This window comes from Castor canadensis, chromosome 15 (genome assembly GCF_047511655.1).
Source record: "Castor canadensis chromosome 15, mCasCan1.hap1v2, whole genome shotgun sequence".
Lineage (NCBI taxonomy): Eukaryota > Metazoa > Chordata > Mammalia > Rodentia > Castoridae > Castor > Castor canadensis.
The window spans coordinates 37,383,625-37,410,139 of record NC_133400.1 but is presented as its reverse complement, the minus strand read 5'-3'; the positions used below and the strand labels follow the sequence as shown (position 1 = coordinate 37,410,139).

At 37.3% G+C, this 26,515-nt stretch overlaps 1 protein-coding gene and 1 long non-coding RNA gene across 3 annotated transcripts in view; one reads left to right on the top strand and one right to left on the bottom strand.

The window, feature by feature from the left end:
• The first annotated feature begins 122 nt into the window (after positions 1 to 122).
• LOC141417428 (uncharacterized) lies at positions 123 to 25,665 on the top strand. The gene is made up of 3 exons (XR_012441997.1): positions 123 to 366; positions 22,642 to 22,775; positions 23,493 to 25,665. It is a non-coding gene; the product is annotated as an uncharacterized lncRNA (long non-coding RNA).
• Positions 19,790 to 26,515, bottom strand: part of Itfg1 (integrin alpha FG-GAP repeat containing 1) — a 247,457-nt gene continuing 240,731 nt past the window's right edge. For both annotated transcript variants that reach the window (XM_074056051.1, XM_074056050.1), the window contains exons 15-18: positions 25,659 to 25,783; positions 24,817 to 24,899; positions 22,165 to 22,282; positions 19,790 to 20,184 (exon numbers count right to left, since the gene is read on the bottom strand). In XM_074056051.1, coding sequence (XP_073912152.1) covers positions 20,125 to 20,184; positions 22,165 to 22,282; positions 24,817 to 24,899; positions 25,659 to 25,783 — 386 coding nt within the window. In that variant the 3' untranslated portion in view covers positions 19,790 to 20,124. The remainder of the gene's footprint in view (positions 20,185 to 22,164; positions 22,283 to 24,816; positions 24,900 to 25,658; positions 25,784 to 26,515) is intronic.

Here is a 26,515-nt window from a genome sequence, read left to right as displayed (position 1 = left end):
CCCGCCGTGTGCCCCGGCGCCCCTCCCGCCTTCGCTTCGCTTCGCCAGCTCGCCGCGGCCCCGCGCCCCGGAGAGCGTCGCGCGCTCGGCGGCGGCCGTTGCGGGGGGCGCCGGGAGCCGCCCATCCCCCATGCGCCGCGGGCTAGCGAGCGGCGGAGCCCTCTGTCCTCCCACTGACTAGGGCACCGCCCACCAGCCCGGGAGCCCTGCCCTGTGCCCCCGGCTGTCGTGCACTGGTGACCCTTTGGTCGTGGACCCCAAGTCAAGGTGAAAACTTTGCCAGCTCAGCCCAGCTTGGCCACCTGCCCCGGCAGAAAGCGCGGGTCCGGGCGGAGGGGACCGAGGCTCTCACTGCCCTTTGCGCTGGTGAGTTAATCTGACCAACCGTAACCAGGGTTCGCCGTTCCCAGGACGCTTTTGGGGTTGCCTGGCGCGGCACCAAGCACTTGACTATCAACGCTTTAGTCTTTGGCATTAGTGGGTGGGAAGGTCGAGGCCAGGAGGTTAAGCCCTTGGTCCTATAGGGGAGGGAGGGAGACAAGATGGTGAGACCGGGAATGGTCTCTAACCATAGCCATGCTGATGGATCGCTGAACCCTACTGATAAAATGTCTCCAAATTTGCTAACAACTGCTCACTTTGTAGTAGTATATCCTGTTTTCTCCATAGCACCAATGCACCGAATTTACCTTGCTCATTTACTTAGCACCTGCATCCCCCTAACCCCCATCCTATTAAAATAGAAGCCGTTTGAAGGCAAGGAGGCTACATTAATTATTTCGCACATATATTTACTGGCTTTTAGTTATGGACATAAACAAATTACTGGTGCTGGGGAGCAACTATGAGTACCTACCTAATATGAATGCCTACCATAATAGATCTGACACCTAGTAGGCACTTGTAAATGTTAGTCCGCCTAATGAGGTTGTCAGGCAATGAAAAAATACCCCAAGGATGTCAAGCTCTTCTCGCTTTTCTTTTATCCAAGAAAGACACAAAAGTGCAAGTAATTCACAAGGTACATAAATGAAAATCATATTTAACACCAATTAATATGAAGGTGAAAGTTTTGCCCTTAGTTGTGTGCTTGGGAGAGGGAGGGGGTATAAAGTCAGTCACCTACAGTTAAATTATGATTGCGCACAAGAACTAACTAGTAAATAAACCGCAAATATAGTAAGACAGCCCTCTGGTAAACTAGGACAGTAAGTAATAGACTACTAAGTCTCAGTCATGGACAACAGTGGACAAAAAAAGTTAGGAGGAGGTAGCTAGCTGAGCTTCTGGAACAATAATAGATTCTTTATGCATATGAAAAATCAGTGTTTGTGATGTCATCAGAGAATGTTCTATGAAGGAGGTAGCATGAAGAATGGAAAAGCTTTGGATGGCAAATGGAGAGGAGAAAGGTAGAAGAACTTGGTAGGCAAGGCGTAGGTGAGCTTTGGATTTGGGGCATGTGAAACTTTTTGGAAGTAAAGATTAGGTTGAATATACTGGGATTTGATTATGGAGATGGAGTTGTCCCTCAGTACCCAGGGGGGAATTGGTTCCAGCAGACTACCCTCTCCCCCATTGAAATCTGTGGGTGCTCAGGGCTCACATAGGAAAGCATATAGTATCTGCATGTAACCTCCTTTGTACTTTAAATCATCTTTAGATTACTTACAATAGCTAATACAATGTAAATGCTATGTAAATAGTTGTTATACTAGATTGATCAGGGAATAATGACAAGGAAAAAAGCCTGGACATGTTCAGTGCAGACACTTTTTTTTTTTCTAAAAAAAGTATGCTTGACCCACTATTGATCGAATTCTGGTTGTGGAACCCTGTAGATAGGGTTGCTGACTGCACTCGCTTGAATGCAAGGCAGAGGAGTTTGTACTTGAGTCACAGATCAGAAGAATGATTTTTAATAGTGGAGTGATGGAGTTCTGGGAAGATTAATGTGGTAGTTGACTTGAGGATGTGATGAAAGATGATAGAGAAACCACAGTAATTTAAAAAGTAGTTACCTAGTATTTCCTCATTTAGTTTAGTAGCTTTGTGGGTGGTATCATTTTGATAAAATCTAAGAAGTCTTTTCTCCTGCAGTGTGTTGTCTTGGGAGTATATTTCAATTGGGAATGTTCATTTTGTGTTTCTCTTTTAGGGCACCTATCTTTTAGATGTACGGGTATAATCTGTAGTAGATCTTTCAAGGAATGTAGTAAAGCACAGATCATAGCTGAGACTACTGCATGGCCATATGTTAGCTAAATTGAAAGGAAAGCAGTTTGCATATCTCTCAGCTGGAAAGTTCTGTATTTGAAGTATTATTTTCCTGGAAGACCACCCAGTAGCACCCAGTCTGTTCCTATATTACCTGCCAGTTTTCAGGTGATTAAGGACTCTTTTATTGATTCCTGCCCAATCTCCTAGACATAGGATTCCTCACAGAATCATTCCTATATTTTAAGTTTGTTTTTTTCCGCCGGGTCCTAAGTAGCACTTGAATGGTGCTGCATGGTATGAATCATTGGGAAAAAGAAAATGAGCCTGGCATGATGGTGCACTTGTGAGGTAGAGGCAGGAGGATCTCAAGTTTGAGGCTAACCGGGGCTACATAGGCAGACCCTGTCTCAAAAAACAAACAAACAAACCCCAAACCTGTAAAAGCATTTTATCTGAATGCTTATGTACTTAACAGATTTTATTTCTCTCTCTCTTGCTATGGTCGGGAGTGCTACCAGTTTATCAAAGGATAGTCTATGGAGGCCTGTTGCTGTGTTTAGAGATCAGTGTTTGTGTTCTCTGATGTCCATATGTTGAAACATAACCTGAAGTGTGGCTATATTTGGAGATGGGACCTCTAAGAAAGTAATTAAGGTTAACTGAGGTCTTAAGGGCAGGGCCCTTAAGAGAAACCAGAGAGCTTGTTCTTTCTCTCCACTCACACAGGCACCAAGGAAAGGCCATGTGAGGACACAGGAACAGGTAGCCATCTGCAAGCCAGGAAGAGAGCCTTCGTCAGAAACTGAATTGGCTGGTGCCTTGATCTGGAACTTGGGCCTCCAGAGCTGAGAGAAGATACTGTCTGTTGTTTAAGCCCCTGCTCTATGGTATTTTGTTGTGGTAGCTAAGGTAACTAATAGAACCAAAGAAGATGAAGGAATTTACTAACATCTAAACCTTGACATACAGAATCTCTTTTTATTAAAATAAGCAGTGTGCACGTATGTCTACTTCTGGTGTCTCTTCCTTTTTTTTATAAGGACACCAGTCCTTTTGGATTAGGGTTTCACCTTTGTGACCTCATTTAACCTTAATTACCTCCTTAGAGACTCTGTCTTAAAATACAGACACATAGGAAGCTAGGGCTTCAAAACAGGACTGGGGGGAAGAAGAGATGATTCAGATCATAAAATACATGAGCCAAAATTATTCCCTTGTTAATGATATTGAAGAAGTGCTGCTTTTAGAGAGTTAGAAGAGCTCTTTAGTAACACTGCCTCAGACTTGCTTAGTGCAGTTCCAAACTAGGAAAGTTTTTAGGAAACACTGCCTCTTATTAGTACTAAAGTTTTTTTTCTTTTTAAACTTTATCAGGAAAATGTTAAGTCATCAGGAAAATTTATGGTCACCAGTTACTTTCATTTCATTGTGAAAATCTAAGAAAGGCCCTAATTGTATTTCTTAGAATAAAATTAATGTGGATTTTTTTCCATAAAAGCCAAAAATTTCATTTTGAAGGAAGATCTGTTTACTTCATGCTTAGACCTACTTACCATTAGCTGAAATAAATGCTAGTTTGTTGGTGCAATATGAAACTATAGTTTTAAAGTATAAAAATTTTAATGTAGTTTCCTGGGAGTGTTTGTTAGATAATAGAAATTTCTTACAAGTTCAACCTAGGAGCTTGATCATGAAGATGCTTGTGAGTATCTGTGCTGGTTGGCACTACTGAATAGTGCAATTGAAATGCATATATTCAATTATATCCTGGTTTTATTTGAAGGAAAGTTTTATCTAAATTATTATAATATTAATAAATCTCAAACTTCTTTTTGTGCTATAAAATATATAACGTAAGATTTGCAATGAAACTTATTTCTAGATATATCATCTATAAAGGGATCTTTGAGAAAGTTTTATAAGACTTTTTTAGGGCTAGGATGTAGCTCTGTGGTAGAGCACTTGCCTAGCATGTGCGAATCCCTAGGTTCAATGCCCAGCATCGAAAGAGAAAAGGGACAGAAGGGGGAACAGGGAAGGGGAAAGGAGTATCCTTTGTACCCTGAAGTCTTCCATGTGCTTCTGCTGATGATAATCTACTAGTTCCCTAGAGTTCATCACTACTCTTATAATTTCCTGCCTTTTCTCTATATTTTCATACCTACAAATATGTCTTTAAATAATAAATACAGTGTAGCCGAGTGCCAGTGGCTCATGCCTGTCATCCTAGCTACTTGGGAAGGCAGATGGAGTGGCTCAAATGGTAGAGTACCTGCCTTGAAAGCACAAGGCCCTGAGTTCAAACCCCAGAACTGCCTAAAAAACAAAAAACAAAAAAAACAGCAAAAAAAAAAAACCCTAGCTACTTGGGAGGCTGAGATCAGGAGGATAGCCGTTGGAGGCTAGCCTGGGCAAATAGTTCTTGAGACCCCCATCTCCAAAATAACCAGACCAAAATAGGCTTGGAGGTATGGCTCAAGCAGTAATTTGCTTTGCAAGTGTGAAGCCCTAAGTTCAAATACCAGTTCCACCAAATAAACAAAAAAACCCCCATAAAACAATGCAATTTAATTTTTCTAATTTTTGAAATTTATACACATAGAATCATGCTGTATGTATTTCTTAGTCTTGATTTTTGGTTTAAATTTGTGAGATTATTGTATGAAGTTGTTCATTAAATGCCATGGTTTATAGTGTTTTATTCTATAAAAAAATCCATGTAGAACAGACATTTAGGAGGTTTATGGTTTTTGACCATTATGTATGTTGCTGCTGAGAACACTTTTATACCTACATCCTAGTGCACAGCTGCAAGAATTTCTTTTATTTTTTCTTTGGTGGTACTGGGGTTTGAACTCAGGGTCTCATACTTGCTAGGCAGTTGCTCTACCACTTGAACCACTCAGCCAGCCCTTTTTTTGTGTTGGGTATTTTCAAGATAGGGTCTTTTGAACTATTTCCCTGGGCTGGCTTCCAACCATGAACTTTCTGATCTCTACCTCCTGAGTAGTGAGGATTGTAGGCATGAGCCACCAGCATCCGGTCTAACAGGTGCAAGAATTTCTTAGGAGTAGTATAGATGTGTGGAGTTTTAGTGTTTCTTCACCTTTAATAAAAAGCTGCTATATTTTACAAAGTGATTACATGACTTTATAAAGTCCCACTAGGAGTGAAGACTTATGGCTCCACATCCATACCAATATTTGACTATAATCAGCTGTAAATACTGTTTTCAGTCCTTTTGCCCAGTTTTAAAATTGAGCTATCTTTTTCTTTTTCAGTCATTTTTGTAGAGTTTCTGTAGTTTGCATACTAATCAGTTGTATGTGTTGAGAATATTTTCTTTCATTTTGTGGCTTAACTTTTCATCCTTTTAATAGTGCCTGTGTATGAAATGAACAGAGGCTATTAATTTTTTTGGAGGTACTGGGGATTGAACCCAAGTCCTCATGCATGTACTCTACTACTTGAGCCATGCCTCCAGACCTTTTGCTTTTTGTATTTTGTTTTTGAGAAAGGGTCTTGCTAATTTAGCCTCAAACTTCAGATCCTTCTGCCTCCGTCTTTTGAATAGCTGGGATTAGAGGTATGTGACATCATGCCTGGTTTACTAATTGTAATATACTGCAGTACATCAAAAATTTCCTTTATAGATGGGTGCCAGTGGCTCACACCTATAATCCTAGCTACTCGGGAGGAAGAGATCAGGAGGATTTCAGTTCGAGGCCAGCCGGGGCAAAAAGTGGGACACTATCTCAAGAATACCCAACAAAAAATAGGGCTGGTGGAGTGGTTCAGGTGGTGTAGAGCACCTTCCTAGCAAGCATGAGACCCTGAGTTCACATAGATACTCTCACACACACACACACACACACACACACACACACACACACACACACACTTCCTTTATACTCAAGTACCTTTTTTGATGTGAATAGGAATCCCAACCTCATTCTAGAATCATGAAGTTTTTTACTTATATTAAGTACTAAAATATTAAGTACTAAAAGCTTATGAATTTTGATTTCACATTTAGTTTCAATCCTCCTGGAATTGATTTTTCTCTCTGTTAGGGGTATAATTAATTTTTTAGTTTTTATATGAATTGTCTTGGCCTCATTTATTATTAAAAAGTGGTTCTCACTCCACTGTTCTGAGTGTTACATCTTTCACTCAGGGCCTTATCCTTGCTAGGCAGGTGCTCTACCATTTGAGTCATTCCACCGTCCCTGTTTTTTTTTTTGTTTTTTTTGCAGTACTGGGGTTTGATCTTGAATGAAACATTTGTGTGTATTGCTGGATCTTCTAATATGTTACACTGGTCTGTTTTTCTGTCTTTTCATGAGTACTATACTGCATTAATTACTATTACTTTACACACACACACACACACACACACACACACACAGACACACAATTTTTTTTGTGGTACTGGGATTTGAATTCAGAGGACATGAGTTTGCTAGTCAGGCACTCTGCCATTTGAGCCATGCTGTCAGCCCTTTTCCCTTTCCTTTTCTTTTTCATTTTCTGTCCTCCCTCCCTCCCTTCTTTCTTTCTTTCTTTCTTTTTTTTGTCTGGGTCTTGTTCTCCTAGCTATACCTCCTGCATAGCTGAGGTTACAAACATGACCCACCCCAGGCCTAGCTTATTTATTGAGATGGGAGTTTTGCTAACTTTTTGCCAGGCTGGCCTTAGATCATCCTGATTTCTGCCTCCTGAGATCTGGAATTACATGCAATGTGCCACCACACATGCCTAAATGGTTTTGATGTGTGGTAGTACAAGCCTCTTTTTCAAGATTATCTTGGCTATTCTTGGTCCTTTGTATTTCCATAAATATTTTAGAAATACCTTATGTGCAGCAATAGCAACGGTTAACAATAGCCCATTGGTCTACTGAGTTGATGTTGGCTAGAATTTAAACATCTTTATAATTTTGATTCTTCCCTTCCATGAACCTGGTATAGAGGTGGATTCTTTAGCATTTTTTAGAACAGTTTTATAATTTACTCCACAGAGATGGGTTCATCTTGTGCTATACTGATTCGTAGGTACTTGACTTTTTTGATGATGTTATCTGTTTTAAAATTGCCTTTGTAACTGATTTTGCTGGTATATAAAAATGGATTTGATTTTAGAAACTGCACAACTGTTCTCCAGAATGGCTTTGTCATTTTGCATTCCCACTGACACTGTATGAGAATCTAGTTATTCCTCGTCCTCATGGGTACTTGCAATTGTGAATATTCTTTATTTTAGGTGTGTAGTGGTTCTCCACCCCCTTTCTTTGGCATTACTGGGGTTTGAATTCAGGGCTTGCTAGGCAGATGTTCTACCACGTGAGCCACACCTCCAGCCTTATTTTTCTTTGCTCTAGTTATTTTGGAGATGGGGGTCTCACTTTTTGCCTGGTCTGATCTGGACCATGATCCTTCTAGTTTATACTTCCTGCTGTAGCCGGGATGACAGGTGTGCACTACCTTGCCCAGGTTTTTTGGTTGAGATGGGGTCAGGTGATTGTTTTGACCTGGAACTGTGATCTTCCAAGCTCAGGCTGTCTTAGGTGAGATAACAGGCATACGCCATTGCACACAGGTCTTCTCCTCCTGGTGTTAGTCTGCATTTCCCTAAAGGTTAATGATGTTGAACACCTTCTTTCGTGCTAATTTGCCATCCGTATATCCTCTTTTGTGAAGTGTCAGTTTAAATTCTTACCTGTTTTTAAATTGGGCTTTGTATTGTTGACTTTTGAAAGTTCTTTTTACATTTTGGGTACAAGTCTGTTCTTGGAAATGCATTTTGCAAGCATTTTCTTTGTATATTTAGCTTCTCCATTCTCTTGAAAGTGTCTTTGGGAAAGCACATATTTTATTTAGATGAGATTAAATTCATCAGTTTTTCTTTTATGGGTCTTACTTTCAGTGTCATTTCTAAGAATGCTGTCTAACCCCTGATCATGAACATATTCTCCACTGCTTTCTTTCTGTTTGATAGCTTTACATTTTTTATTTTTAAAAATTAAAAGCCATTTGTTTTTGGTGGTACCTGTACTTGGTAGGCAAGTACACCACCCCTTGAGCCACACCCCCAGCCTGTGGCTTTACATTTTATATTGAAATTCATGATCCATTCTGAGTTGGTTCTTGGATAAGGTATAAGGTCAGGTTCTTTTTATCCCTTTGTGTATAGATGATCATTATTTCTTGAAAGCTGTTTTGCACTTTTACACTTTTGTTCAAGATCAGGTAACTCCATCTGTGTGAGTTGATTTCTGAATTCTATTTATTATATTGACCTGTGTGTCTCTTTGCCAGTACTATACTATCTTGATTACTATTGCTTTGTAATTATGCCAGGCATGGTGGTGCATTACTGTAATCCCAGTATGAGGTAGGGGGATTAAGAGTTCAAGGCCAGCTTGGGCTATATAGTGAAAGCTGTGTCAAAAAGTAAATAGGATTTTTAAAAAAGGGTTGGGGACATGGTTCAAGTGGTAGAGTGCCTGCCTACCAAGTGTGAGGCTTTTGAGTTGAAACCCAAGTATCCTGTGACCTTACCAAAGTAACTTATTAGTTCTAGTTTGTGTGTATGTATGTATAGATTTCTTGAGATTTTTCTACATAGACAATCATGTCATTTGCCAACAGGGATATTTAAGATATATATTTCTTGGATACTATTTTGTAATGTTTTGTTGAGGATTTTTGTGTTTGTTATGAGGGATTTCTTGTCTGATTTTCATATTAGAGAAATATTGACCTTTCAAAAACTTTTATTAGTATATGATAGTTACACAGGGGTTTTTGTTGTGACATTTCCATGTATGCATATATTGTACCCTGGTTTGAAATATTGTCCTTTTATAAGGAGTTGTGAAGTATTTCTTCCCTGTTTTAAGAATTTGTGTAGACAGGTATTTTTTCCTTGTTTGTTAATGAAACCATCCATTCCCTTTTCTTTTTTTGCAAGTTTTTTTAAATCTAAAAATTGAACTTAAAAATAGATATAGGGTGGGTTGATTTCTTTTGGGGTGAGATTTGGCAGTTTTTTCTTTTAATTATACAAGGTGTCATTGTGATAATTCCATATGTGCATCCAGTTTACTTTCAACAACATCCCCTCTATTCTGTTGCCATTCCCTCTCCTTCTTCCCTTTCTTGTTTGGGTTTAATTATGCTGTGTTCATATGTAAGTAGTTTTCATTTTTTAAAGAATTGATCTCTTTTAAGTATTGAATTCCCAGATTTATTTGTAGAATTCCCTTATTATTCCCTTAATGTCTGTGGAATGAGTCATGATAGCCCCTTGATATTTTGGTAATTTAAGTCTGCTGTCCTTTTTTTCCTGGTCAGCTCAACTAGATGTTTATCCAATTTATTGAGTTTTTATTAAAACAGAGGAGATTCCAAGATGGTGACTAGAGGGAGGAAGCAGAAAGCGTGCTTCCTAAAATAAAGTTCTGGAGAGACACTGGAAATACACCTTACAGGAAAAACCACTGAGAAGAGGCAAAACTCCAACTCCTCCACACCCCCAGCCCACACACAGCATCCCCACTCCACATTAAACGGAGAAACCAAGAGGGCTCCTGCGCCGCCAGACACCAGCTTCTACCGGCTCGAGAGAAGCAGACCACAAGGTGAACTAAGTGGCACGTGGTACTCCCACATACAACCCTGGGCCAGATGAGCATAGCCTCCTGGACAGACTGACCCCCATCCAGGGAAAAAGGAGAAAAAAAGCCAAACTGAATAAACAACAACAACAACAACAAAAGACACGTAGCAAAGAGGGTGGGGTGCCCTGAGCACTGAAGGGGGGGAGGGGCAATCCCTCAGGAAACTGTAAATAAACAAGCCGGCCAGAGAAGGCAGGAGTGGCGGCACCGGCCCAGCAACCTTGGAGCAGAAAAGCTAGTAAAAGTGGCAGTGGGAGGAAAACTCCACAGGAGAGGGGGGAAGTGACACTTCCTACATGAACTGTAAATAAATAAGCCGGCTGAAGAAGGCGGGTGTAGCGCCACCTCCCCCAGTGTGCTTCGAAAGGGGAAAGCTTGTAACAGTGGTGGTCGCGCACAGGAGAACTCTGAGTAAACATAGCCTGTGGGGCTAGGTGACTGTTAAACTTGCTCCTGAGATCTGCAGAAATAAAGCCTCCAGCAACAGCTGGCTGACAGCAGCAGGCAGGTGAGCCACAGCCACAGATAGCCATTCACAGAACTGTCTCCAGACCCTTTTCTTTTTCTTTTTTCTTTTTCTCTAACTTTGATGAGACAATGACTGAACTACAACTGCATGCTGAAAGACTTACTGAAACTGTATTGCATTTGAACTTGGGATATTTTGTTGTGTTTTTTAAAAATTTGTATTTTTGTTTTTTTTTTTCCCCCTTTGATGAGACAATGACAGAACTTCTGAGACACCATCTGCAGGATTGGAGGCTGAGGGACTAACACCAAAATTATTAAGACTGAAACTTTATTGCATTTGAACTTGGGGATTTTTTTTTAATCCTCTCTCTGTCTCTCTAATGCCGGTTTAGCTGTTGATTAGTACACTATCTCTCCCTGTTTATTTCTTTGACACTGTTTTTTTTGTTGTTTTTTTGTTTGTTTGTATTTCCCTTTTACTTTACATTCTTTGCTTTCCCTCTCCTCTCACCCTTCCATTCTAGATATCACCACAGTTATTATTACAAGCTAGAAAATACTGAATTTCACACAGTACAAGGACAGTAACAATAGCACGGGCAATGATGAGAAGACAGAAAAAAGAGGGAAGCCAGTTTCCCCCAGTAATAAATTAGTACAGGAATCAGAGGGAAATGAAGAAAACAGATATTCAAATCCAGACTCCAAAAAAACGAAGATAAACTATGCCAAAGACACAAAAGCCCACAAGAACAACCTGAACAACAATCCTGCAAGTAAGCAATGAGAATTTTTTAAAGATGATACTGGATAGGGTCAACCAAAATGTACAGGAGACACTCAAGAAATTCCAAGACAACAAAAATAGAGAATTTGAGAAAGCATAAAAACAAATAAAAGAAACCATAGAAGCACTGTATAAACACCAAAGTGAAACAAAGAACACGGTTAATAAAGAGATAAATGAATTCAGGATGAAACTAGACAATATTAAAGAGCAAGTGCCTCAGGATATGGAAAACCTCAGAAAAAAGAAAACAGAAATGCAAAACAAAATGAAAGGCCAATCCAGCAGAATAGAACAAGCAGAAGACAGAATCTCAGAACATGAAGATGAAATGGTAGTTAAAGGAAAAACTGAAGAACTACTAGTTAAACAACTCAAGACCTGTGAAAAGAAAATACAGAACTCACTGACTCCATCAAAAGACCAAACCTGAGAACCATGGGCATTGAAGAAGGAGAAGAGGTGAAAGCAATGGGAATGAGTAATAGTCAATAAAATAATTACAGAAAATTTCCCAAATCTAGAGAAATCTATGGCCATTCAGGTGCAAGAGGCCTCCAGAACACCAAACAGACCTGACCAAAATAGAACTACCCTATGGCATATTATCATTAAAACAAGTACAGAGATTTGAGAAAGAATATTGAAGACTATAAGAGAGAAAAAACAAGTAACATACAAAGATAAACCCACCAAAATCACAGCAGACTTCTCAACAGAAACATTAAAAGCAAGAGGACCTTGGGGTGAGGTCTTCTGGGCACTGAATGCAAATAACTTCAACCCTAGGATACTCTACCCAGCAAAACTATCATTCAAAATAGATGGAGCAATAAAAATCTTCCATGATAAGCAGAAACTAAAACAATATGTGACCACAAAGCCATCACTACAAAAGATTCTACAAGGGATTCTGCACACGGAAAGTGAAACCTAACATAACCATGAAAGGACAGGCAGCATCAAACACAGTAAAAGAAAAAGCAAGAAAGTAGAAAGTAACATCGATTTAGGTACACACAATCAAACCTTCAAACAACTAAGACAACTAAATGACAGGAATCACCACATACGTATTAGTACTAACACTTAATGTTAATGGATTTTTTTCCCCCATCAAAAGGCACTGTTTGATGAACTGGATTAAAAAAGGAAGATCCAACAATTTGTTGCTTACAGGAGAACCATCTCAATGATAGAAATAAGCATAGGCTTAGGATGAAAGGCTGGAAGTAGATTTACCAAGCCAATGGCCCCTGAAAACAGGCAGGAGTAGCAATACTTATCTCTGACAAAGTAGACTTCAAACCTACATTGATCAAACAAGATAAAGAAGGACATTCCATACTAATAAAAGGGGAAATAGACCAAAAGGAAATAACAATTATTAACCTTTATGCACCCAATTTCAATGCACCCAATTTCATCAAACATACCCTGAAGCACCTAAAAGCATATATTAATCCAACACAGTGGTTGCAGGAGACTTTAACACCCCATTATCATCAAACAAAAAATAAAGAAATCCTAGATCTAAAATATACCATAGTTCAAATGGACCTAGTCAATGTCTACAGAACATTTCATCAAACTTCTACACAATATACATTCTTCTCAGCAGCCCACAGAACCTTCTCCAAAATAGATCATATCGTAGGGCACAAAGCAAGCCTCAGCAAATAAGAAAATAGAAATTATACCATGCAGTCTATCTGATCACAATGCATTAAAACTAGAACTCAACAACAAAAATAAAGACAAAAAACATGTGAAAAGCTTGAAACTGAATAACTCATTGCTTAATGAACAATGGGTCATTGATGAAATAAAAGAGGAAATTAAAAGGTTCCTGGAAGTCAATGAAAATGAAAACACAACCTACCGGAACCTACGGGACACAGCAAAGGCAGTCCTGAGGGCAAAGTTTATAGCCATGAGTGCATATATTAAAAAGACTGAAAGATCTCAAATCAATGACCTAATGATACATCTCAAACTACTAGAAAAAGAAGAACAAGCAAATTCCAAAACATATAGAAGGAGAGAAATAATAAAAGTAAGAGCTGAAATCAATGAAATAGAAACAAACAAACAAACAAAAAAACCCAAAGAATTAAAGAAACAAAAAGTTGGTTCTTTGGAAAAATAAACAAGATCGGCAGACCCCTGGCAAACCTGACTAAAATGAGGAGAGGAAAAACCCAAATTAATAGAATCAGGAATGCAAAAGGGGAGACAACAAACACCATGGAAGTCCAGGAAATCATCAGAGACTACTTTGAGAACCTATATTCACATAAATCCAAAAATCTTAAAGAAATGGACAGATTTCTAGATACATATGACCATCCAAAACTGAACCAAGAGGATATTAATAAACTGAATAGATCTATAACACAAAATGAAATTGAAGCAGCAATCAAGAGTCCACAAAAAGAAAAATCCAGTACCTGATGCATTCTTTGCTGAATTCTATCAGACCTTTAAAGAGGAACTGACACCAACCCTCCTTAAGTTGTTCCATGAAATAGAAAGGCAAGGAAAATGGCCTAACACATTTTATGAAGCCAGTGTTACACTTATCCCAAAACCAGGCAAAGACACCTCCAAAAAGGAGAACTATAGGCCAATCTGCTTAATGAACAGTGATGCAAAAATCCTCAATAAAATAATGGCAAACTGAATTCAGCCACACATCAAAATGATCATTCACCACGACCAAATAGGCTTCATCCCAGGATGTAGGGGTGGTTCAACATACGAAAATCAATAAACGTAATAAAGCACATTAACAGAAGCAAAGACAAAAAACACTTGATCATCTCAATAGATGCAGAAAAAGCCTTTGATAAGATCCAACACCATTTCATGATAAGAGCTCTAAGAAAACTAGGAATAGAAGGAAAGTACCTCAACATTATAAAAGCTATATATGACAAACCTACAGCCAGCATTATCCTTAGTGGTGAAAAACTGAAACCATTCCCTCTAAAATCAGGAATGAGACAAGGATGCCCACTATCTCTACTCCTATTCAACATAGTACTGGAATTCCTAGCCAGAGCAATTAGGCAAGAGGAAATAAAAGGAATACATATAGGTAAAGAAACTGTCAAAATATCCCTATTTGCAGATGATATGACACTATATCTTAAGGACCCAAAAAACTCTATGCAAAAGCTCCTAGACACCATCAATAGCTATAGCAAGGTAGCAGGATATAAAATCAACATAGAAAAATCATAGCATTTCTATACACTAATAATGAACAAACTGAGAAAGAAGATATGAAAACAATTCTATTTACAATAGCCTCAAAAAAAATCAAATACCTAGGTGTAAACCTAACTAAGGATGTGAACGACCTCTACAAGGAAAACTATAAACTTCTGAAGAAAGAGATTGAGGAAGACTATAGAAAGTGGAGAGATCTCCCTTGCTCATGGATTGGCAGAATCAACACAGTAAAAATGTCTGTACTCCCAAAAGTAATCTACATGTTTAATGCAATTCCAATCAAAATCCCAGTGACATTCATCAAAGAGATTGAAAAGTCTACCGTTAAATTTATATGGAAACACAAGAGGCCACGAATAGCCAAGGCAATACTCAGTCAAAAGAACAATGCTGGAGGTATCACAATACCTGACTTCAAACTATATTACAAAGCAATAGCAATAAAAACAGCATGGTACTGGCACAAAAACAGACATGAAGACCAGTGGAACAGAATAGAGGACCCGGATATGAAGCCACACAACTATAACCAACTTATCTTTGACAAAGGTGCTAAATATATACGATGGAGAAAAGACAGCCTCTTCAACAAAACCTGCTGGTAAAACTGGTTAGCAGTCTGCAAAAAACTGAAACTAAATCACCCTGTACCAATATTAACTCAAAATGGATCAAGGATCTTAATATCAGACCCCAAACTCTAAAGTTGGTACAGGAAAGAGTAGGAAATACTTTGGAATTAATAAGTATAGGCAAGAACTTTCTCAGTGGAACCCCAGCAGCTCAGCAACTAAGAGATGGCATAGATAAATGGGACTTCATAAAACTAAAAGCTTCTGCTCAACAAAAGAAATGGTCTCTAAACTGAAGAGACCACCCACAAAGTGGGAGAAAATATTTGCCAGCTATACATCAGACAAAGGACTGATAACCAGAATGTGTAGGGAACTCAGAAAACTAAATTCTTCCAAAATTAATGAAGCAATAAAGAAGTGGGCGAGTGAACTAAACAGAACTTTCTCAAAAGAAGAAATTCAAATGGCCAAAAAACACATGAAAAAATGCTCACCATACCTAGCAATAAAGGAAATGTAAATTAAAACCACACTAAGATTCCACCTTACCCCTGGTAAAACAGCCATCATTAGCAACACCACTAACAACAGGTGTTGGCAAGGATGCAGGGAAAAAGGAAGTCTTACATTGCTGGTGGGAATGTAAACTAGTACAACCATTCTGGAAAAAAATTTGGAGGTTTCTTAAAAATCTAAACATTGATCTACCATATGATCCAACAATAACACTCTTGGGGATATACCCAAAAGAATGTGACACCGGTTACTCCAGAGGCACCTGCACACCCATGTTTATTGCAGCACTATTCACAATAGCCAAGTTATGGAAACAGCCAAGATGTCCCACTACTGATGAATGGATTAAGAAAATGTGGTATTTATACACAATGGAATTTTATGCAGCCATGAAGAATGAAATGTTTTCATTTGCAGGTAAATGGATGGAACTGGAGAACATCATTGTGAGTGAGGTTAGCCTGGCCCAAAAGATCAAAAATTATATGTTCTCCATTATATGCAGACATTAGATCAAGGGCAAACATGACAATGGGATTGGACTTTGATCACATGATAAAGCAAGAACACACAAAGGAGTTATGAGAACAGGTAAGACACCCAAAAACCTTGATAGCATTTGTTGCCCTCAACACAGAGAAACTACAGCAGATACTTTAAAGCAACTGAGGCCAATAGGAGAAGGGGACCAGGAACTAGAGAAAAGTTTAGTTTGAGAAGAATTAACTTAGAAGGTAACACACATGCACAGGAAATCAATGCGAGTCAACTCCCTATATAGCTATCCTTATCTCAACTAGCAAAAACCCTTGGTCCTTCCTATTATTGCTTATACTCTCTCTTCAACAAAATTAGAGATAAGGGCAAAATAGTTTCTGCCTGGTAGTGAGGGGTTAGGTTGGGGAAGGGAGGGAGCGGGGAGGGGGAACAGAAGGGTGGGTGGAAGAGGGGAGAAATGACCCAAACATAGTATGCACATATGTGTAAGAATAAAAAAGAATTCCCTTTGTATTTTATTGATTTCTGCTCTAATCACATTTTCTATTTTCTGTTTATCCCCCACCTTAGCTTACTGACTTTAGGTCTTTCTTCAGCAAAATATGCATTTGTTGTGGTAAGTCTCCCACAAGCACTACTTTCTTTACTTCCTACAAATTTTATATATTGTTTTAAATTTTTATTTTATTCATAAACTATTACAAGTATTTTGGTATTTTTCATGTGTATTTCTTCCTTAATTCCTTTATAGTCTATGAATCTACCTTGTATGATTTCTGTCCTTTTAGATTTGATAAGGTTTAATGGCCTGGAATATGGTCTATCTTGGTAAATGTTCCATGTGCACAGAGGACTGGAGCATTTTATGGAAATCCAGCAGGCTAGCTGGTCGATGGGACTTTTCAAGTCATTCCTAAGCTTTCTCATTTTCTGCCTATGGTGCCTTTAAGTTACTGTAGAGGAATTTGAGGTCTCTGATTTAAATGGTGGGGTTGTCTATTTTTCCTCATAGCTCATTTTTTTGTTTTTTTAGTTTATGCACATTTTGGGTTTTTACAAGAAGAGGGGAGCAATTGGGTGAGTCTGCTCTCTTCAGATTAGGATAACAGCTGACTACTGATGGGACTCTCTGACATCATAGTAGTAAATCTTCTGTTCTTGATGGAAGGTTAAGACACCTTATCACAGCATCCACCAGGAGTGTGCACGTTTTCTGTTCCTTTTTTGTTTATTATGGTGTTATTTTCCTGGGAATTAATCAACTTTGTATAAACTTTTAGATTCATTTAGGTATAAAATTACTTTCAAGTCTTCCTATTTTTAATATAGACATTATCTGTGGTTATATCATCTTTTTCACTTCTGGTTTTGTTTGTGCTTATTTTCTTTTTCTTGACAGAGGCTCTTGGTGTAAGAATTTTGGGGGTGAGTTTGGGTGGTATAAAGGCCCAGCCTTACTTTGTCCGAGGGTAGTAGAGAAGAAAACTCAATATAGGATTGTGTGAGGCCCTCCATTGAGAACATGTTACCACCCCATCTCTCCCTTTGTCTGGTCTTGCTTGCTTTCTCTGCTTTGTATAATTGTTGGTCAGGAGCTTTCCCTGATCTATTACCTGGTCGGTTGAAAATAACCAGTCAGGTGACATATAGTCAGGGTGAAAGTCCTTACAAGGGCTTTTATAGTTCATCTTTATATTAAGGAGTTAGCTCTTAGCTAACCCAGATTAATCCTTGGTATACTGTAAGGGTCTGTTGGGTGTAATTTAACTTTTTGAGTTTCTTTTTCAAGTATACAAATGGCAATTTGTAAGGATGAGAAAATGTAAAAGGGCCAGTCCAAATCAACGTGTTTACAGTGTCTGCAAAGTGTCTGTCAGGACCTAATCACTCCTCCTCATTCCCCAATAGCAGAATGGCAAGAAATGTTGTGTTACTGTGGTAGAAAACAGGAGGAAAGAAAGAACCCACTCTTAGCAAGTGCCTTCTATGTGAAATTGTCACTATGACCCTAAACTGTCCTTCAAGTATGTATCACTCATGTTTTCTTGTTTTACACGTGAAGAAATCAAAGCTTGAAGAGATGAAGTGACTGAATCAAAGTCACATAATGGGGAAGTTGAGGTCTGAATCCAGATTTTGTATTCCTCCAACTACAATACTCAAAATTATTATAAAAGTCTTTGGCTTCTCAATGTGTGACAAACTTTGTATCTGCTGCCCCTAAAAATAAATATTACACAAATGTCACAAATTGTGTGTGTGTGTATACATTTATGCATAACACACACACATATATTATTGGTGGTACTGGGACTTGAACTCAAGGCCTTGTACTTTTGAGTCACAACCCCAGTCCTTTTGCTTTTAGTGTTTTTTCAAATAGTGCCTAACTTTTTTGCCCTGGCTGGACTTGAACTGCTATCTACTATCTTTGCCTTCTTTGAAGCTGGATTACAGGCATGTACCACCATGCCGTTTGTCTTAGTGATAGTTTCAATGATTTTGCTCAGGCTGGCTTCCAAATGTTATTTTCCTGCATAGCTGGGATTATAGGTATGTACCACCAAACAAATTTTAAGACTCATATGTTTTATCAATTGGTAGATACTAAGCCTAGCTGTCTTTAAAAAAGTATAGACTAGTGACTGGCACAGTGCTGTGGGCTCATACCTGAGTTTGCCCCTTTGTGAGCAAAGAAGCAATAGGCAAGTCACCTTACTTCAGTCTCATGGTCCTAAGTGAGCCTCTAAGTCCTCTTCATGCTCCAAAATGATTATTTAAGAACTCACCATGACACTTTGTTTCGGTAAAGAGTATTTATTAAGACATATTAACATGCTTAATTAAAAGTAATTAAAAAACTAATTAAATATATGCCACTCTCAGTGAACTGTAAAGAAAAAAGGAACACGAACAAAATTGTTTTCATTAACATTTCTGTACTTTAGAAGCCTTTGCATGCTCCAGTCATTAGAAAATCATTAGCCTTGATATGTAAATATTTTTTCTAAATCTTAGAGTTCAGTCTTTTTAAAGTAAATTTTGGCAATGTGAAGTTGACAATATAAAATTGGCATTGAGGTCTGAATGTAAATTATAGACTTTTTAGGATTCCAAGCCTTTGAGAGTAGAAATGTGATTCAAGATTTGCATTCTCAAATGGTGCTATAGGATACTGCTGTCCTTTTAAGAAATGAAATTCTCTTCATTATCACAACAAGGACTAGTTTTCAAATGAAAATTTTTAGGATGCATTTACTTTTGGGGAATTATATAATATTTAGTTAATATGAGCAAGTAATCTTTATGTAAGATGTGAGCCACCAAGAATTTCAGTTTTCCAAAGAATATGATTCCTCATGCCTAAAAATAAAATTGTATCAATTCTGTATACTTTGAGAATTAGCTGTAGAAGTCTAATAAAAATCACAAAAATCAGTAATAATGACAGCTGCTGGCTATTGAGTACTTTGTGCTGTGTACTAAGCTAAACACTTCACATATATCATCTCATTTAATATTTATAATAACTCAAGTGAGTAGGTATGCTACCCTGTCCTATCAATACAACTGAGCCTTACTGAGAGGTTACTAACTACTTGGTACGCTGTGGAGCTGGGAGGTTTAGGCAAGTCTGTTTTACTGTGATTCTAAAGACAGTCACTGTTCTGCATTCCAACCAGGAGACCCTGATCTGTGGAATGAAGGTGAAGATTTAATAATTTTATTTGTGATTCATTGCCAAAATATAATTTGCATTATTAGAATAAGCAAGACTAATTCAAGTGGAATAAAAACCCCTGCTCATTTGAATATTTTTATTTACACATTGTTTTTCATCATTACTCGTGTAAGATTATAAACGCATAGATACCAGAGTATACCAGAATACATGCAACACATTCCACAAAGGAACAAAAATGCACAGTACTACTGAATAAAGAAGCCAAATGACTATATACAAAGTGCTTAAAAAAGACCTTGTGAGACATTCAGACTGTATTTATTTTAATACTTTCCAATAATTACCAAAGGATGCATCATTCATAAATAATATTCAAAATCCCCTATTTCCTATCAGTCAAAATTTAGTGTTTCAACTAGTCAGATGAATGGTCATTCCGTCATGTAAAGCCACGTCACATAGCATCAAAATGAAATCGATGGGCTTCTTGTCGTTTTTCTCTATCATCTGCTTTCTGAAAAAGAATTTTAGGCTAGTTTATAAATGATAAGAAAATATTAAGAAGACTCATTTCTGAAATACAAGTCACTTCTTTTCTTTCTGGTGGGACTGGGTTTTGTACTCAGGGCTCTGTGTTTGCAAAGCTCTATTGCTTGAGCCATGCCTCCAGTTGCGCTCAGCAACTAGAAGATGACAGGTGTGATCTTATAATGTGATAATAGTGTGAAATGTTTTTGTAGTTTGTAGTAGCTATTTTATAGCTAATGATGTACTAATTGAATTTAAACACCAACAAGAAATATTCCTTAAATACTTAGCTTTTATCATTTAAATACTTAGCTTGTTATCTGATAGGAAGAGTAAGTTTAAGGGTAGATTTGCCCATTAACAATGATGTTAACAAATGAATTGAAAGCAATTCTATTAAAGTATATTATTTTTTGGTTATCATATTGATTTAGTAGATATTTATTGAGTGTCTGCTCCAGGCAAGGTCATGTGACTGGTATTTTGAGGGATTAAAAACACTTCTGTTATGTATCATATTCTCCAGGAACTTTAAAAACCTAGAAAGAAAAAAGTAAAATATACTATACTTCAAGATATAAAGAGAAAGACTATTTCAAGGTCTGAGTGAGGAAAGGGGCAGGCTTTTAAAAGACAGTATAAATGCATATTGTGGATTCCCATGAAGTAGTATGAAGGTTTGATGAAGGGGTTTAGGCTATGGACAGTCACTAGGTTTGTGAGCGAGTGACACGATGAAGGTTTAATCCAATGAGTAATCCAACAGTGGTGTGATAAGTGGAATGGAAAGTGGAGAGTGAAGTCGGAGACCAGGCAGGATGGAAGAAAGGGCTGAACTAAACAAGTGATGAGAGGAATGCGGAGTGGAGTCAGGTGAAGAGATTCTTACTGAGGCAAGACTGAGCAGGCAGCTGATTGAATCTTGTGGGTAAGAAAGAGGAAAGATGAAGCTTTAGAGTACTGATTTTTGGGGTGCTTGAAGGTAATCTTTGTAGAAGTATCATGACAACAGTTGTAGATGGGGGAACAGACCTTTATAGAGAGATGAGGGCTGGGGATTTTTTTTTTTTTGGGGTACTGGGGTTTGAACTCATAGTAGGTGCTCTATCACTTGAGACATACTGTCAGCTCCAAGGGTTGGGAAATTTCTGAAATAACATTTGAAGACACGCTTTTAGACACTGGCAAGGAAAGTGTGGAAAGAGGGCTTAGGATAGACACTATGGTAAACCTGCATTGAGAACAGGGAGAAGGCAGCAGCAGCACAGGGGAGAAATGGGACAAAGAAGGTGAAACACAGGAGACAGACCATGTCCACAGCTAAGTATGTGCTTGTACTGAGATGTCAGTTTTCAGCAATTGTAGCATAACTGTTGTGAGCCCATGATGTTTATGTTCTTAAAAGATCTCCTGAGAAATTAATGAAACTAATTTCCTTGCTTTCAGGGTCAAGAGTTATGGAAAGTATCACACTGTGTTCTGAGACTTCTGGTCAAACTATGTAGGGTTATCCTTAATCTCACCTTTCAAGCTCCAAAACTTGAAGTTAATTAACTGTTCTTCACATGTGAAAAGAGTGATTTTATTTTGAGAGACAAATTTATGAACATATATCAGAATAATTAACATGTTTTCTTTTTATGAGTTAAAAGAGCAGCTAAGATTAAACAGATGGTAGTTTTAGTTAGCAAAAAAATGATTAGGATAGGCATGACCATTCAAACAGAATAGATGGACAAAAAGAAGGTATCTCTTTTTTTGTCACAAAGAAACCTTTTTTTGGGGGACATTATTGGAACCTATACTGTTTTTTTTTTTCCTTAATGTTGTGATGCTTGGTGTCAAACCCATAGCCTCACACAAACTATGCATGAGACACATTCCTAGCTCTTAAGACTGTTTTTAAAGAGCAATACATTACTATAATAAATTAATCAAAGTTAATGCTTAGTTTAAAGAAACAAACCTTTTCTTGCCAATGTAAAATGCCAATTATTGCCAAGATGAAAACACAGACACCAATGAGAGCAATAGCAGTGAGTAGAACGATGTTACTTGGTGTAAGATAAAGTTTGGCACTCCAACTGTAGATAAAAACAGAAACATTAAAATTATAAATTTTAACTTAATAGCAAGCTTAAACTGAGACCAAAACCCAAAATTCTGTATTAGTAAAAAGTCCATTCATTAAATCATCCACCAATCTAGCCATTTTAAGTAAAACAAGAGCAATTAATTTAGATAGTGCTACCAATACTGATGAAACTATGGAGTTCTTGTTTTTTTTTTGAAAAATGAAGTAGAGTTTTCTTTTTGTGTGTGGTGTTAGGGATTGAACCCAGGGCTCATGTATGCTAGGCAAGCACTTTACAACTGAACTATACTCTCAAATCCTTTGAAATAGAAATTTTGATGAGATATTTTGCTATTTTTCTTTTTTCAGGTTTGATCCTCTGAGACTTATTCTTAAGTAAACTTATCAAGGATATTTTGGACAAATGAAGACACTATTTTTTACATTTTGATCTGTTACACTTGAAACTTTGAATTGTAAATCTGTGCATTCATATGATTTCAGTAAGTCTTCTATGGTATTTTACTTTTTAACCCTTGCCTACATGTGTATTATGACCAGCTAGAACAAACATATGTCTGAGTGGGTATATATAGATGGCTTGGGCAAAACTTCTACCATTTTTTGTGTCATGTTGGAGGGTGTGATGGTTAATCTTTATTGTTACCTTGGCTGGACTGAGACATATAAGGCATTAATAAAGCACACTCCTGGGTGTGTGTGATAGCGTTTCCTTAGACAACTAGATCTTGAGGACTCTGACCTAATGAATCCTTGGATTGATTAATAATGTGATGGAATTACTGGGAAGCAGGATGAAAGGTAGGATGTGGGACCATGCTGGAGGAAGCAGGTCACTGGGGTGGGCCTTGAGGCCTATATCTTGCCCTGGCCTCTCCCTGTATCTGCTTTCTCTGTTTCTTGTCCACTATTAGGCAAAGAAGATTATTCACTTGCTCCCAAGTGCGTGGGGCCAAGCAACCATGGACTGAACCCTCTGCAAGCATGAACAAAGTAGAATTTTACTTCCTTAAATTGTTTCTGTAGGTATTTGGTCACAGTGAGGCAAAAGTAACTAACATAGTTGGTTTATATTATTGTAGTGACTTTTATGTTGAGACCTCCTACAAAATCTGCTTTAGTCCCTCACTGTTTATGGCAGTATATAGGACAAAAGGTCATCAGCATAAACAAAACTAGCTCTTCTCTTCTGATTACAGCAAATCCTGAAAACCTAAAACCAAGGACTTCATCACCAACGTTCCAAGTGGTTATATACAGAACTTTTTTATCCCCTGGAAGAAGAAAATGAATATGTTTTCATTTAAAATATTTAATAAAGGTAAGACCAGGAAATAGCTATTGATTTATTTTGGGATAATTAAAATTTATTGATCCGTAAGTTAGCCTGTAGTCAATAAAACTCAAAATACACCTCAAAGTAAAATCAATTTCGTTTTTATTATGTACATAAATTTAAAAAGAATGTTTCAGAAAGAGCAAAAGAAACATGAAAGATGATTTTAAGAAAAAAGGAGTGTAGGCATTTTGGAAAAAAAGGTAGGACAAAAAAATCAATAATCAGTTGCCTACTTGGAGATATATATATGAACATATATGTATAGAGATCTTTAAAAATCACAACAGTAACTTACACATACTTCCCTGCATTTTGATATTTTTTTGCTCACCATTGCATAGTAAGACATTATTTTATGTTTATGGCATTAAAGAAAATGAGTCATTATACTGCACTATATAGAAAAAAGCACCATACTTTATAGTTTTTGTACTCATGACCCAGATTTTCTAATTTTGTTATAAATTTCATGTATAAAAATGATCACAAATATACAATACAAGGTCATTAAAAAAAACTGAACCAGGGTCAGGCATGTGGCACTCCCAGCTACTCAGGAGGCTAAGGTGGGAGGATTGCTTGAGCCGAGGAATTTGATACCAGTCTAGGCAACATGGCACTGAAATCTACAATCAACTGCATGCAGTACTGTGCTGGTAAACTGGCTCTAAGGCAGATGGGAGGACAGGTCTGATTTATGGCATCTAATTGTAGCAATCCTCCTACAATTTCCAACTTTATTGTGACTTCACTGAAAAGAGATGGAGAAAGATGCAGACAATTCCTTAGGTGGCGTGAGCTGGTTCTGGCATACCACTGACACCATCCCATCCTAAAGTTTAACAGTGGTAGAGGGTCTGCTTGACATGCACAGGCACACACATATACACACAATAATTCTGAAATTTTGAGATTATAGCTAGTACAAATCAAAGACTAATTTAAGCAGAATACGTAGAAATCACTAGTTAGCCTGATTTTTTAAAATAGGAATGACATTGTTCTTCATGAAAGATGTTAGGGAACTTTTGTGTAAGGTGTGTTTAGTCATTTAAAATTTGCTGTAAGCAAATTAAGAGATGGCACTTCTGGGAAAAGAGGATTAAGGCAATATATAAAAGCGATAACTCTATCTATGATTTCAGAGCTGAAAGTACCAAATTCAATTCAAGCAAGGACATTACCTTCGAGGGACATTGTGAGGGTAGGGAATGACAATTAGCTGGGAATTTGGAATGATTGCAGTCCACTCTTGTTTTCGTACAGACTAGAAAAAAGAATTTAAGAACACTTAACATTTGGTACATTTAAGAAACAATTATTCTTCTAAATAAGGAAAACTCACAGGTATTTTGAGAAGTTGAAATCTTAGGTATGGATTAAGGTAAATTTCTATATATACTTAGTCCAAAATAGGGTTCTATACCATCTATTACAAAATTTTTCTGATCTTCTCAGGGAGGATTATATTTGTGTTTTATGAGTTCTTTCAGCAAATATTTACTGGACTCAGATTGCAGCGTTGTTTAAAGTGTTATATATAAGTGTTGGTTGGTGCTAAAATTCAAATTGAGGGGAAACTGACAAAATGACACATTATTCTACATACTATATTTGTTTAATACCAATAATAAGTTACAGGTACAATATACTAAATTATAGGTACAGTATGTTAAATTATAAAATACAATACACAGAGGTATAATAATATTATTTTATTATGTTAGTAAAATATTATTTATGCATCCCAAGTAGTAAAAAATGTCAAGAAGGAAAATGAAGAGAAGATGTGAAGTTGTGAGGGATAAGGGGGAAGAAATGGAAAAACTATATAATATCTTTAAGTCATGATATGCTTTATATGAAGCAAGTTTAGGCCACCACCAATCATTTTTATTCTTTAAAGGGAATAAAAATAATTGAATTACTTGAATTCAAATTCAGTTGGATCAAACTATTGAATTCACATATTTAAACAGTGAATATTAAAACACATTAATTATAAACAAACTAAATTTTTGCTTACCGTCTCTCCAAATGGACGCGGAATACCAACATAAAGATGGTCAAGAAAATTTGCACTTCGACCCAAACCGAGTACGTTGTATGGTAGTTGGAGAGCTAAATGTGCTGACTGGCTGAGTTGGCCGGCTAGATTTGTTAAAATAAAGCGAAATAAGAAACTGCTCCCATCAAACATTATAATGATAAAATGTTAATAATTTAGGTAATTGAACATATCTTTAGGTACAAAAATGTGAAATAAACATTCAGTTCCTTAACAGTAATGATTTACTTTTTATGGAAAACAGCTTTGGTTGAGCTATAATTCACATACCATAAACAGTGCCCATTAAGAGGGTAAGTTAGTGGCTTTAAATGCATCTGAAGAGTTAAGCCTGATTCCCCACAATCTAGTTTTAGGACATTTAATCACTTAAAAAGAAACTTCAAGCCCATAAGTGACACTTTTGGTTCCAGCTGCCACACTTACAGCTGTAGGTAATCTCTAACCTGTTGTGAAGACTTCATTGTATGCATTGTATACATTCATTGTACTGGTGTCTTTCACCTCCTATAATGTTCTCAAGATTCGTGCATTGTTGTAGCATGTGTCAATGGAAATTAGTATATAATTTTTAATATCTGCTTATGTTTTCTTGTCTTTTGGTTATATACCTAAGAGTATATAGACTATATGCCTAAGAGTTAACATCTTTTTAGGGATTGCAAAACTGTTTTCTAAAGTAGCTGTACCAGAAATAACTTTTTAATGTCTTAGAGCACAGGAGGTCAAGTATGGCTGACAGCAATTAATTGTATATTTAAAAATAGCAGAGGAGATTTTGAACGCTCCCAACACAAAGAAATGTTAAGTGTTTG